Source organism: Rhinolophus hipposideros (assembly GCF_964194185.1).
Source record: "Rhinolophus hipposideros genome assembly, chromosome: 22".
Classification (NCBI taxonomy): domain Eukaryota; kingdom Metazoa; phylum Chordata; class Mammalia; order Chiroptera; family Rhinolophidae; genus Rhinolophus; species Rhinolophus hipposideros.
In genome coordinates this window covers 34,394,026-34,406,740 of record NC_138068.1, presented here as the reverse complement: position 1 = coordinate 34,406,740, position 12,715 = coordinate 34,394,026, and the positions used below count along the sequence as shown (strand labels likewise).

At 33.7% G+C, this 12,715-nt stretch overlaps 1 protein-coding gene across 5 annotated transcripts in view; it reads right to left on the bottom strand.

Annotated features, from left to right (window-relative positions):
* The window catches only part of MACROD2 (mono-ADP ribosylhydrolase 2), a 2,186,605-nt gene that overhangs the window by 2,100,799 nt on the left and 73,091 nt on the right, over positions 1 to 12,715 (bottom strand). For all 5 annotated transcript variants that reach the window (XM_081033481.1, XM_081033483.1, XM_081033484.1 and 2 more), the window contains exon 3: positions 3,369 to 3,476. In XM_081033481.1, coding sequence (XP_080889607.1) covers positions 3,369 to 3,476 — 108 coding nt within the window. The remainder of the gene's footprint in view (positions 1 to 3,368; positions 3,477 to 12,715) is intronic.

The window sequence follows — 12,715 nt, the reverse complement described above, 5'->3', positions numbered from 1 at the left end:
AGTATAATATAGTATAGTATAGTATAGTATAGTATAGTATAGTATAGTATAGAATAGTATAATTTCGGCATAAAATTTTTAAACAAAGAATGGCCCTAGATATGAGACCTGAACTTGAATCTGAGTCTGCCTGAGTCTAAAACTTGTGCTACTGCCCCATATACCCTACTGCCTTCAAAATCTGTTTTATTAAAATATACCAAATATGCATTTTTTTCGTACAGAGAATATAATCATCCTGGGTCACATTTCAAGAAATCTATAGAAATTCAAAAAGCACTTTATTAGGAAAAAATTAAAATATTAAATAATTTTATTCATGGCAACTAAGACCACGCAGTCCAATGTACTAATATGGGCATGGAAAGAAAATTTTAGAAATTTGATAGAAAGTGATGACTAGGTTGCTTTGGCACCTTGAGTTGGAGATACTGCCTCTCATTCGCCTCTCAGTAGAGGCAGCTATAGAGTTTCCTGCCATGTTGCCTTGTTCACCTGAAAGGTGAACAGCTGTTTATCTCCTTACACACCAGGCAAACAAACGGCACAGCAGAAAGCTGTAAAGAGAGTCATTACACTGTACACTTGGCATCTCTTCCATCTACCCAGGTACTTCCTGATGAGGTTGTTTTTGTGAGACAGAACATAGCCAAATTGCAATCATCTTAGCCAGAGAGGTGAGCTAAAGCTGCCAAATAGTTTTCGAGGCTGAGTGAAAGTTGCTACCTGCTTTCATATGATTCATCAAATCCTTGTACACTATGTGGCAGCTATGAAAAAAAAAGTATGCATACAGGCAAGGACAAAGAATCAAAATAGTGATCAAATGTTTTCATGTTAGTGATGTTTTCCTGTTTCACACCCTTTTATTTTATTTCAATAAAAAATAACAGCAACAATTTTTTTTTTTATTTATAGATCAAATAAATCAGTCTTAAAATCAGAGCCAAACTGGTTCACTGTGTCAAGTCCCCAATGCTGAATGTGCTTTTGGTCATAAGTGATTTTGCTAAAAATTCAATTGCATATAGTACAATTTAACAAATATGTAGTATCAAGTATTTATTAAGAACATGAGGGCTAGTCATTGCTTTGGGAGATGACATAAAAAATGAAAGACACTAGTCTGTAGCCTCAATAGGGAAATAAACATGTATACATTTAATAAAACCCAAGAAAAACCATAATTACTGCTATTATTAGTAACATGCCAAATTCAATATTAAGTTAATAATAAGAAAGAGACAACTCAGGAAAGTTATCTTCAGGTACTTAAGAAGAAAATACATGTATCAGTTGTGCTCCACAGGGTAAAATTTGGAAACTTGGATCAATGGCTAAAAATTACAGGAAAGATTGGTGGTACATAATGATAGGTAGATAGATGATAGATAGATACATAGATAGATAGATAGATAGATAGATAGATAGATAGATAGATAGATAGAGATAGAGATATATATGACCTTTTACATTGTTTTAAATTAAAGCTCACATTAATAGAATTTAGAATTTAGAGTTAAAACTCACATGTTAATAGAATAGGGCACAATAAATCACTGATGACGTAATTATTACAGTGATATCTGAATAAACCTCTGTACTGGAGAAAAGTTCGTGAGATTCTTTCAAGGACCTGTCTTCTCCAGAGGTCCCACAGATCAGAGAAAAGCATCTTGCTACCCAGGCCACAGACGAACAGTCTGTAGAGACTAGATATAAGGGAGACCTGTAGCCTGTGAGGTAACCTGAAGATGGAATTCTATTCAGAGGAGTGATTCATACTGGGTGGACATTAAATGACCCAAATAGATACCTTCTCATAAAGAGTTTTACATTTTTAGAGAGGTAGCAGAGGAGAAAGGAAGTACAAACATATCAGAAGAGAAAGAGAAGAACTGAGCTCTGATTATACCAAAGCAGATATATGGTACAAAGCTGCCAATGCTGAGGGAGGAACAAGGAAGACTTCCAGACTCCCTTCTAAGTCACCAGAACTAAGCTATATGATGAACAATGTTCCAGTTCTCCATGAGACCCTTCTGTTTATCTACCAAGGCATGTTCCTACTATCCTGTGTGAATTTAGTCATCACCAGTGGGAACCTTAAGAGAATCCTGTACCCCTGGAAAACAGGGACATTCAAGAAATTAACCCCTCCCCTTTTGTATTCAAGAAACAACTTACTGCAAAGAACCATTTTCCCCCATATGACTTAAATAATACTCACTTGTAGCCTATGACTCCTTGTAACCTATGACAAGGCCAATGCACAGACCCTCCAAATTCCCATTCTTTGACTCATAAATGGTTAGTTGAAATACTTGTCCCCAGTGACCATTCTGGTTGGTCAGTGTCTGGACTTGATCAAATTTTAGGCAGGATTCTCTCCTTCCTCCAAGCCCCTGAGCTTTGGCCCATCCTTGAGAATGGAAGATGAACAACCCCTCCTTAATGACCTCTCTCAAGTGTAGGTTGACCTCAGGGAAAAACATTCCGTGTTCAACTGTCTGATCATCCCACCCAACCATCCCATTGTCCCACACCCAATTCTTTCTAGCCTGTTTACTCTCCTCTCTAAAAGAAAAGTCCTATTCTGCTTGTCCTTTGAGATGCTTATAGATCTCATGGTTGAGTATATCTTCCCATTGCAGTATTCTCCCTCCTCTTATTACAATAGTCCTCTTCCCCTTATTGAAATCATCTTTTTGAATAAAGCCAACATTTATTTTTATAGAAATACAACTATTACATATTTGTTGACATATAGCCACCTAATAAAATATATGAGATACAGACCACTATAAATAAGTTATTTTCCCAATGCTCAAACATGAAAATTACTTAGATAATTATTAAAATAATTAAAACAAAGCATTTCATAACTAACATGAAAAGTTGAAACCAAATAACTGAGGTTTAGAAATCACAGAAAAAAATTCTTTATATTTTACCTTTGTCTGATGTAATTCAATCATCTCTTTATAACCTATTCTTAAAAAAAAAACAAAAAACCTTGATGAACTTGTTTTTATGTTGCCCAATTGTTAACTCCAACATAAAACCAACAATAATATAGCTACTAAATTTCTTTCTGAAGAACTTTCTGCAACAATCTGTCACTTTTCAGCGGTCCAGTATCCTAGTCTCAACTTAGTGTGGATACTATGTAGAGTCAGCACAATAACTGCGTCCCATAAACAAAATAAATCCTCAATGTTTTAATCAAGAAGGGAAATACATAAGACATTTCTATACCAGAAAGATATGCTTTTTTCTAAAATACTTATATTCCTGTTTATGAAAACATATTTTAAATAATAAATACTCGTATAACAAATACATCACAAAAAAAATCAACTACTCACCCGCATTGACTATAGCATCTACCTCTAGCAATGTGATGTCACCTCTATAGAGAGAAACTTTTTCATTCAAACTTTTCTTCACCTGCGATGTTTCCTGAGGATTTTCCTCTGTAATGAAAAAGTAACATATTAATAGTAATATTCTTAATTAATTTAATAAAGACAATTTTATATAAAAACCAATATGAGTCATACTGATACATTATACAAATGGAAATAAATGTATTTTTACATTTATGAATAAATAAATAACCCCGGGATGTGGCTTATTCCACTATATATTGTGTATTTCTCAATACAAATGTAGTATACATATTAATAGGCATTCAATAAATTTAGACATGTTATACTATTCAACAAAAAATTTGACATGTACTATTATTTTTAAAACACCAGTTTTAAAATAAAATTGTGTACCACTAGTTTCACAAGGAGATAGGAAAAAAAGGTGCAAATACCAAGACAAAATAAAATTTCACAGTGAATGAGCTTATTTCTATTTTGTTCCAGTTACCTAAAAGCCATCCTGGAAAAGAATATTTACACAGATCAAAAAAATGTAGCTTCAGCTCTTTGCTACTGCTAAGTAACAGACTGTTCCTCAGAATGAAATGGATCAAGAATATTCAAATGTCTGAAACTACTCCTTTCTTAACAAATTGTATTTCACTCCAGAGGGCGCTGCGAGATTTAAAAGAGAAATAGCTCTCTGTCCTGCACACAACTGCCAGCAAGCTGGTGTAAATTAAAATAAGTCAAAATACTACATTCTAAAACCTGACATATTTCTAAATGTTTTACAGTAATACTATAACTTGAATTTTCATTTATTTTAACAAATAGTAATGTTAAGGCATATTAAACAAAGCTGTATGAAATTAATATTTTAAAATACATTAAATTTCTATGTTTAAAAAGCTTTTTAAATATACCTCTAGGAAAGCTGATTTATGAACTCATAATTCTTAAAGTAGTTATGATCTGTGCGAATCTTTCAGTGAGGAAGATAATGCTACTAATTCATTATGACATGCTCAGATAAGCATGCAATTTTGAGATACCTGGGGAATTAGAGGTTATAGGTTACAAATCGCTTAAATTATCTTTGGGACTCAATAGCCAAAGAAAAAGTTGTTTTGAATAAAGTATCAATATATTTACTATCATTATTATTATTATTATTATTATTATTATTATTTCCTATTAGTGAAAGAGACTGGATTTTGTGTGTTCTTATCAAGCTGTCAGTGACTAGCCCAATGACAAAATCTTTGAGACAGAATACTTTGAATTCCACATCCAATCAGTTTCTATTCTTAGTGCTTTCACCAAATTAGAAAGTCCTGATTTCCAGTTAAAGATTGTTGGATGACAACAAATATTTAGTGGATTTGTTAGAAAATTCTGGATATTTGGCCTATTTGAACCTAGAAATTATAACGACTTCTCACTCATGATGAGTTTCAGAATTCCACCAGGCATTAAATTGATAAGCATATCACAAATGAAAGCAGAAAGTTTAATTGTTTCAATTTGGGAGGCAGTGTTAACAGATATCTAATACATACTCTAGTTGCATTTAGTTCTAAAACATATTTATTCACTTTTTTCATGAAGCATTATGTATTTCATGAAGCAATATTGCACTTCGAATAACATGATTCTTAAACATATGTGACAACAAATCATGTATTTCTTTCTCCAAAAGTAAGAAATTATCAAATAATGATATGGGAAAGCATCAAAGTTTAAACGATTTATACCATAGTTCAGTTTTCTTAGAAGAAATCCTAATCTCTCATCGGCAAATTTTTAAAAATGGGACATTTTGAATCTTAAGTAAAGGTCTAAACATTGAATTAATGTTCAACATTAATTATTGAATATACATTAAATATTGAATATACTGCAGTAACATGTCAAGTAAGTTTCTCAAAATAGTCTTATTAGAACTATCAGCATCATGAAGAAATATTTTTCTTTCTCTCATTTTAAAAATTCACATGAGCATCATTTTTCCTCATAGCCAGACATATTTGCTGCCCAATTCCTTACATGGTTTATCAAAAGATAGAAAAGAACTCAAAAGCCACAACTGATAGTATTAATAATGACCAGTATTTCCTTCAAGAATAAACCAAAAGCAAATGGCATATTTTTGACCACCAACTGTTCTCTGTAAATATAATAATGTAAATTATCATTAAAGGCCACTTCTTTTACTTGAAGAGCAATGCATTGTCTTCCTTTTCACACAACTATGTTCCATCAGCCCTGATCCCAATGTATCTTTCCCATATTCTGGGTTTTCAGTATCAAATAGGACAGAAAATTGTCAAGTATCGCTCCCTCATGGACATTCTATATGTACACAAAGCACTAATTCACATTTTGTATATAACTGGCTGTATCCAACTGCAAGTTGAAATGGCTGTCAATGTGCAGATATGATAGCAAATGTTCTTCCAGACTGTATACAATTGATATTATCAAAAAAACAAAAGAAAACAGAGTTAGACAGTAAACTGGTAAAAACAAATGTTATTCAGAAATGACTGCAATAGGGGAAAAAAAGACCTCAGTATTGAACTGGGCTCAATTCCCAATACAGAAAGGACAAGTAGGGATTTATAGCCAAGGAATAGAGTGAGTTAATGGAAGGAAAATTACTAAAAGAAAACTTTGGGTAGGAGGATTCTAATTAAACAGATGTAAGATTCTTGATGAAGGCAGGGTGATCAGATATAACCTGGGGTGTTGGGGGTGGAGACAATTTTATCAGATATTTAGGGTGATATCAAAGGTGGGGAATTCTCTCTAAATTGATTTAGCAGGATTCTTGCTAAAACTGGACTGTGCAGGTCTGGCAAGGATGAAGCCTAACAGAGAAAAGGGCTTAGTGGAACCTCACTAAAGTTTAGTGATTTTTTGTTCTATTTCTTTAAAAAAATTTTTTTTTAAAGAAATAGAACAAAAAATCATCAGATTTGTTCGGAACCACAAAAGACCCCGAATAGCCAAACCAATCTTAAGAGAAAAAAACAATACTGGAGGTATCACACTCCCTGACGTCAGCTTGTACTACAGGGCTACAATAATCAAAACAGCATGGTATTGGCAGAAAAACAGACACATAGACCAATGGAATAGAATTGAGAACCCAGAAATAAAACCACATAAATATGGACAGATAATTTTTGACAAAGAACCTAAACATACAACGGGGGAAAGACAGCCTCTTCAATAAATGGTGCTGGGAGAATTGGATAGCCACGTGCAAAAGAATGAAACTGGACTGCTATCTGTCACCATGTACCAAAATTAATTCAAAATGGATCAAAGACTTAAGCATAAGACCTGAAACAATAAACTGCATAGAAGAAAACATAGGTACTAAACTTATGGACCTTGGGTTCAAAGAGCATTTTATGAATTTTGACTCCAAAGGCAATGGAAGTAAAAGCTAAAATAAACAAATGGGACTATATGAAACTTAAAAGTTTCTGCACAGCAAAAGAAACCATCGACAAAATAAAGAGGCAACTGACTGAATGGGAGAAGATTTTTGCAAACAGTGCCTCCAATAAGGGGCTAACATCCAAAATATATAAGGAATTCATGAAACTCAACAACAAAAAAACAAACAACCCAATTGAAAAATGGGCAGAGGACCTGAAGAGCCATTTCTCCAAAGAGGACATACACATGGCAAATAAAATATGAAAAAATGCTCAAAATCATTAATCATCAGAGAAATGCAAATAAAAACCACAATGAGATATCACCTCATCCCAGTCAGAATGGCTATCATCAACAGGACAAATAGTAACAAGTGTTGGAGAGGCTGTGGAGAAAAAGGAACCCTCATACACTGTTGTTGGGAATGCAGACTGGTACAGCCATTATGGAAGGCAGTGTGGAGGTTCCTCAAAAAATTACGAATAGAATTACCATATAACCCAGCAATACCTCTCCTGGGTATCTACCAAAAAAATCTGAAAACATTTATCCATAAAGACACGTGTGCTCCAATGTTCACTGCAGCTTTGTTTACGGTGGCCAAGACATGGAAACAACCAAAATGTCCTTCGATAGATGAATGGATAAAGAAGTTGTGGTACATATACACAATGGAATACTATTTGGCGTTAAGGAAAGATGATATAAGAGCATTTGTGACAACATGGATGGATCTTGAGAGTATAATGCTAAGTGAAATAAGTCAAACAGAAAAAGCAGAGAACAATATGATTTCACTGATATGTGGTATATAAACCAAAAACAACAAAAGAACAAGACAAACAAATGAGAAAGAAAAACTCATAGTCACAGACAATAGTTTAGTGGTTACCAGAGGGTAAGGGGGTGGGGGGAGGGAGATGAGGGTAAGGGGGATCAAATATATGGTGATGGAAGGAGAACTGACTCTGGGTGGTGAACACACAATGGGATTTATAGATGATGTAATACAGAATTGTGCACCTGAAATCTATGTAATTTTACTAACAAATATCACTCCAATAAATTTTTTAAAAATTAAAAAATGAAAAATAAAATATCTGGACTAGGGATTAGGAGATTTAGCACCTAGTCCACTTCTGTTGTATTTACCCTTTAGTCTTAATCTTTAGGGTAGATGCATTACTCTTAGAAGTCATTACTCTTCTAATTTGTGAAATTTACATTCAAGCATCCTTAAATTTCTAGATTGCCAGTCATCGTTAGGTTTCTAGTGTCCTTGAGGTTATGAACATTGGACTTCTGAACAGAATCTACCTGGAATGTATTGACTATATATTCTAAGAATTGGAACGATATTGTTTGCTACCCCAGAGAGCAAGATGTTCCCTAAAGTATCATGTTACTTCACTTTTTTTTTTCCTGTGGTGGCCAGAGAGCAAGATGTTCCCTAAAGTATCATGTTACTTCACTTTTTTTTTTCCTGTGGTGGCCACAGATACGGTATCTGCATAAAGATAGTCAGGGTGCATCCCTATTTATTTTATTAACCCAAATTAGATGGTCACCATATAGCTGAGACAGGGAAGTTGTAGGAAGGTGGAGACATTTATTTGATGTCTTCAAATTTCTTCTTGATACATACAACAAAATTAATTTTTAATGGAAATGATGGGTTTGGCATTTTGTGGGATGTTGTGGGAAATTAAATGGCAATTACTTTAGGAAAATGGTTTTGAGCAATTTTGGCACAACATTTATTTGCACATGGAAAGTTGTCTATGATACCTGCTAGCTCTACGCTATAACTTTAACTCTATTTAAATTTTGTTATAACAAATACATCCTTTCTTCTAACTTAGAAAATTAAAAGGAAATTAATTTGGCATAAAACTAAGGTTGCAAGATATTAAAAATATTTTGGAAACTATTTTTAAGCAGACATATTATAACATTAAACAAAACTAGCCATTATCTCAAGTTATTTCCCTGGTAACTATTTTTTCACCACATGTATGTTAGGCAAGCATCACAAAAAGGAAAACTTAAGAAATTTAAATAGGTGACTTTTCTTTCACTGCTATGATTGATATACAAGAAGTCATGAATATCAAACAATTCATTTTTACTGTATCTTTACTTATACATTTGGTCTCGGTTTATAATTTTCATAACCTTAAACATCTAGTAGATATAAGATTATTTGACTAGTAAAGCCAAACCAAGTACAACAAAAATGTGTGTTCATATTATACTTACTGCTAATAACTCAGAAGACATACTTATTTTTATTAAACCAATAATATGAAATGAATCTTATTTACCAAAGATTTAACCAAGTCTCATGGACTTGAAAAGTATTTGGGTTAGTTTACATATTTCCCAGAGTTTTAGGAATATGAGTCTGTTACCAAATTAACTTTTTTTCCTTTTCAATTTCAAGTAATTAATTGCCAGGGGCCTAAAGTTCAAGTGATTATAATCTAGTCAAGATTATAAGGAGATTATAAAGAGATGAGGAACTGAAGTCAGAAAGGAAAAGTCTTGCAGAGAGAACAGAGGGATGAAGAAGGAAGAGGTTTGAGGAGGGACAATATCAAAGGATTCAAGGGAACTGAAGGGAAGATTAAAGTGGTACCGTGTTTCCCCAAAAATAAGACCTAGCCGGACCATCAGCTCTAATGCATCTTTTGGAGCAAAGATTAACATAACACCCGGTCTTATTTTGCTACAATATAAGACCGGGTCATAATGTAACATAACGTAACATAATGTAACATTATGTAACATAACGTAACGTAATGTAACATAACATAATATAATACCGGGTCTTATATTAATTTTTGCTCCAAAAGATGCACTACAGCTGATGGTCTGGCTAGGTCTTATTTTTGGGGAAACACGGTAAAAGTAAGAAGGAGGACTGGAATCAATGGGAAGGTAGAAGTCTTAGAGGAGTCAGTTTGGGGAGATCTTACGTTTCCCAAAGAAGCCAATTAAGTTCTAAAATACTCTTAGTAAAGTCATGCCAACAAGAAAAAAAGTAGACAGAGTTGGCAGAGCAGGGTCACAAGAAGGTGGATTGAGAAGTTCCCATGGGTGAAGCAGGACCAAATAAATAGAGAAGACTTTCAAAGAACCAGGAAAAACTTTTCCAGCCCAGGAGAGAATATCCGCTTGAAACAAAGAGCCAGGAAGAAAGACCTACAGCCCAAGTACTCTTCAAACAAAAAAGCCTGGACCTCTAACCCAGCTTCAGAGGGTATACTTAGAATCTTAAGGTTAAAAATCTGTCCTTAGCATGTTTCAAATGACTGTTATCCAGGGCACTGGCTCAGGAGTCTAACTCGACAATGAATCCCTAATCAATCAGTCAGGTGAAGAGGAAAGCTTCAAAGATCAGATATAAAAGATGACCAGAGAGCCAGGATAAAAAATTCTCTCTAAATTGACTTAGAATTCTTGCTAAAACTGGGCTATGCCGCTCTGGCAAGAATGGGACCTAGACAAGAAAAGGTCCCATTAGAGAAATCTGACTAAAGTTTGTTTAAAGAAAAAGGCTTTGTTAATACAATGCGACATTGAAAAGTGGTATTTAAAAAAAAAATGTTCCTTCTACGTCCTACTCTGAGGATAATGTTATTAACTTCACATTGGTTTTAAAACTCTTTGTTCATAATAGTTTGACACGTCAGAAAAATCGTGAAAGATTTTGATTTGTGGGGAAAAAAAAATTAGTGTGTGTGTCCAGCTTACCCATTAGTGTGAACATTTTTTTCCTTATTTTATTTATTATTATTATTATTTTATTAGTTTCAGGTGTACAAAACAATGTAATAGTTAGACATTTATCATTTATATCCCTTACACAGTGATAACCCCTTCTCCCCATCTACTACCCCTCTGACATCACACAGAGCCATTACATTTCCACTGTCTCTATTCCTAATGCTGTACTCCACGTCTTGTAACTATGTGTATAGTTACAAGTTATATATAGTTACAATTTATATATATATATATAAAATTGTAGTTGACATATATATAGTTACAACTTATATATATATGAAATTGTTACAATTTATATATATGGTTACAATTTATATATATATATACACATACATAAAATTATATATATAATTTATATATATATTATATAAATTATATAATTTCTATATATATAAAATTGTAGTTGACATTCATTATTGTTCAGCTTCAGCTTCAGGGGTACAGTGCAGTGATCAGGCATCTACATCATCCCTGAGGTGGTCTCCCTATTGAGACAAGTGTCCATCGGATACCCTACAAAATTTTCACATTATTGATTACATTCCGCAAATTGACTTTCATATCCCCATGGAATCTTGTGGTTACCGATTGTGCTTTCTAATCTCCTCACCTTTCCCCTTATCCCCATCCCCCCTCCAATCTAGCTGCCCTTAGTTTTTCCTCTATGTCTCTGAGACTGTTTCTGATTAGTTCATTCATTTATTCTTTTCTTTAGATTCCACATATAAGTGAGATCATGTAGTATTTGTCTTTCTCTGTCTGACTTATTTCACTTAGCATAATGTTCTTTAGGTCCATCCATATTGCTGCAAATGGTAAGATTTCATTCTTCTTTATGCATTTATACAATGGAGTATTATACAGCCATAAAGTATTATACACAGTTTCTTAATCCAGTCGTTTACCAATGGGCATTTAGGTTGTTTCTATGTCTTGGCTATTGTGTATAGGGCTGCAATAAACATAGGAGTGCATAATTTTTTTTCAAATTAGAGTTTTGGATTTCTCCAGATAGATATCTAGGAGTGGAATTGCTGGGTCACAAGGTAGTTCCAGTTTCAGATTTTTGAGATACCTCCATACTGATTTCCATAGTGGCTGCACCAATCTACAATCCCACGAACAGTGCATGAGGGATCCCTTTTCTCCACATCCACGCCAGCACTTGTTTGTTGATTTATTTTATTTTTTTTGGATGTTTGAGAAAAATAATTGTGGAGGTTTATTCTAAATTATTTTAAAAATTTTGACTGGCAGAATAAATGTTTCCTTTTTTTCACTCCCTAGACAAGGTATGTAATTAGTAATTCTATATTCGATAATGATCAAAATGAAAAATTTGTTGATTTATTAATGATAGCCATTTTGATTGGGGTGAGGTGGTATCTCATTGTGGTTTTTATTTGCATTTCTCTAATGATTAGTGAAGTTGAGCATTTTTTCATATGTCTGTTTGCCGTCTGTACATCCTCTTTAGAAAAACGTCTCTTCATGTCCACTGCCCATTTTTTAATTAGGTTGTTTTCTCGGAGTTGAGTTGAGTGAATTTTTTATAAATTTGGGATCTTAACCCCTTATTGGATATATCATTGACAAATATATTCTCCCATTCAGTAGGATCCCTTTTTGTTTTATTGATGGTTTCCTTTGCTGTGAAAAAACTTTTAGTTTGACGTTAATCCCACATGTTTGTTTTTTCTCTTGCTTCCCGTGCCCAAGGGGATATATCAGTAAAAATTTTACTCCGGGTAATGTCTGTGAAGTTTTTTCCTACATTTTCTTCTAGGAATTTTATGGTTTCATCTTACATTTAAGTCTTTAACTCATTTTGAATTTATTCTTGTATATGGTGTAAGGAGGTGGTCCAGCTTCATTTTTTTGCATGTGTCTGTCCAGGTCTCCCAGCACCATTTATTGAATAGACTGTCTTTACCCCACCGTATATTCTTGCTTCCATTGTCGTAGATTGAATGACCATATAGACGTGGATTTACTTCTGGGCTCTCTCTTCTGTTCCATTAATCTAGGTGTCTCTTTTTATGCCAATACCATGCTGTCATCAGCGTGATCTTTACCTTTTATTGTCTATGAACTATTTT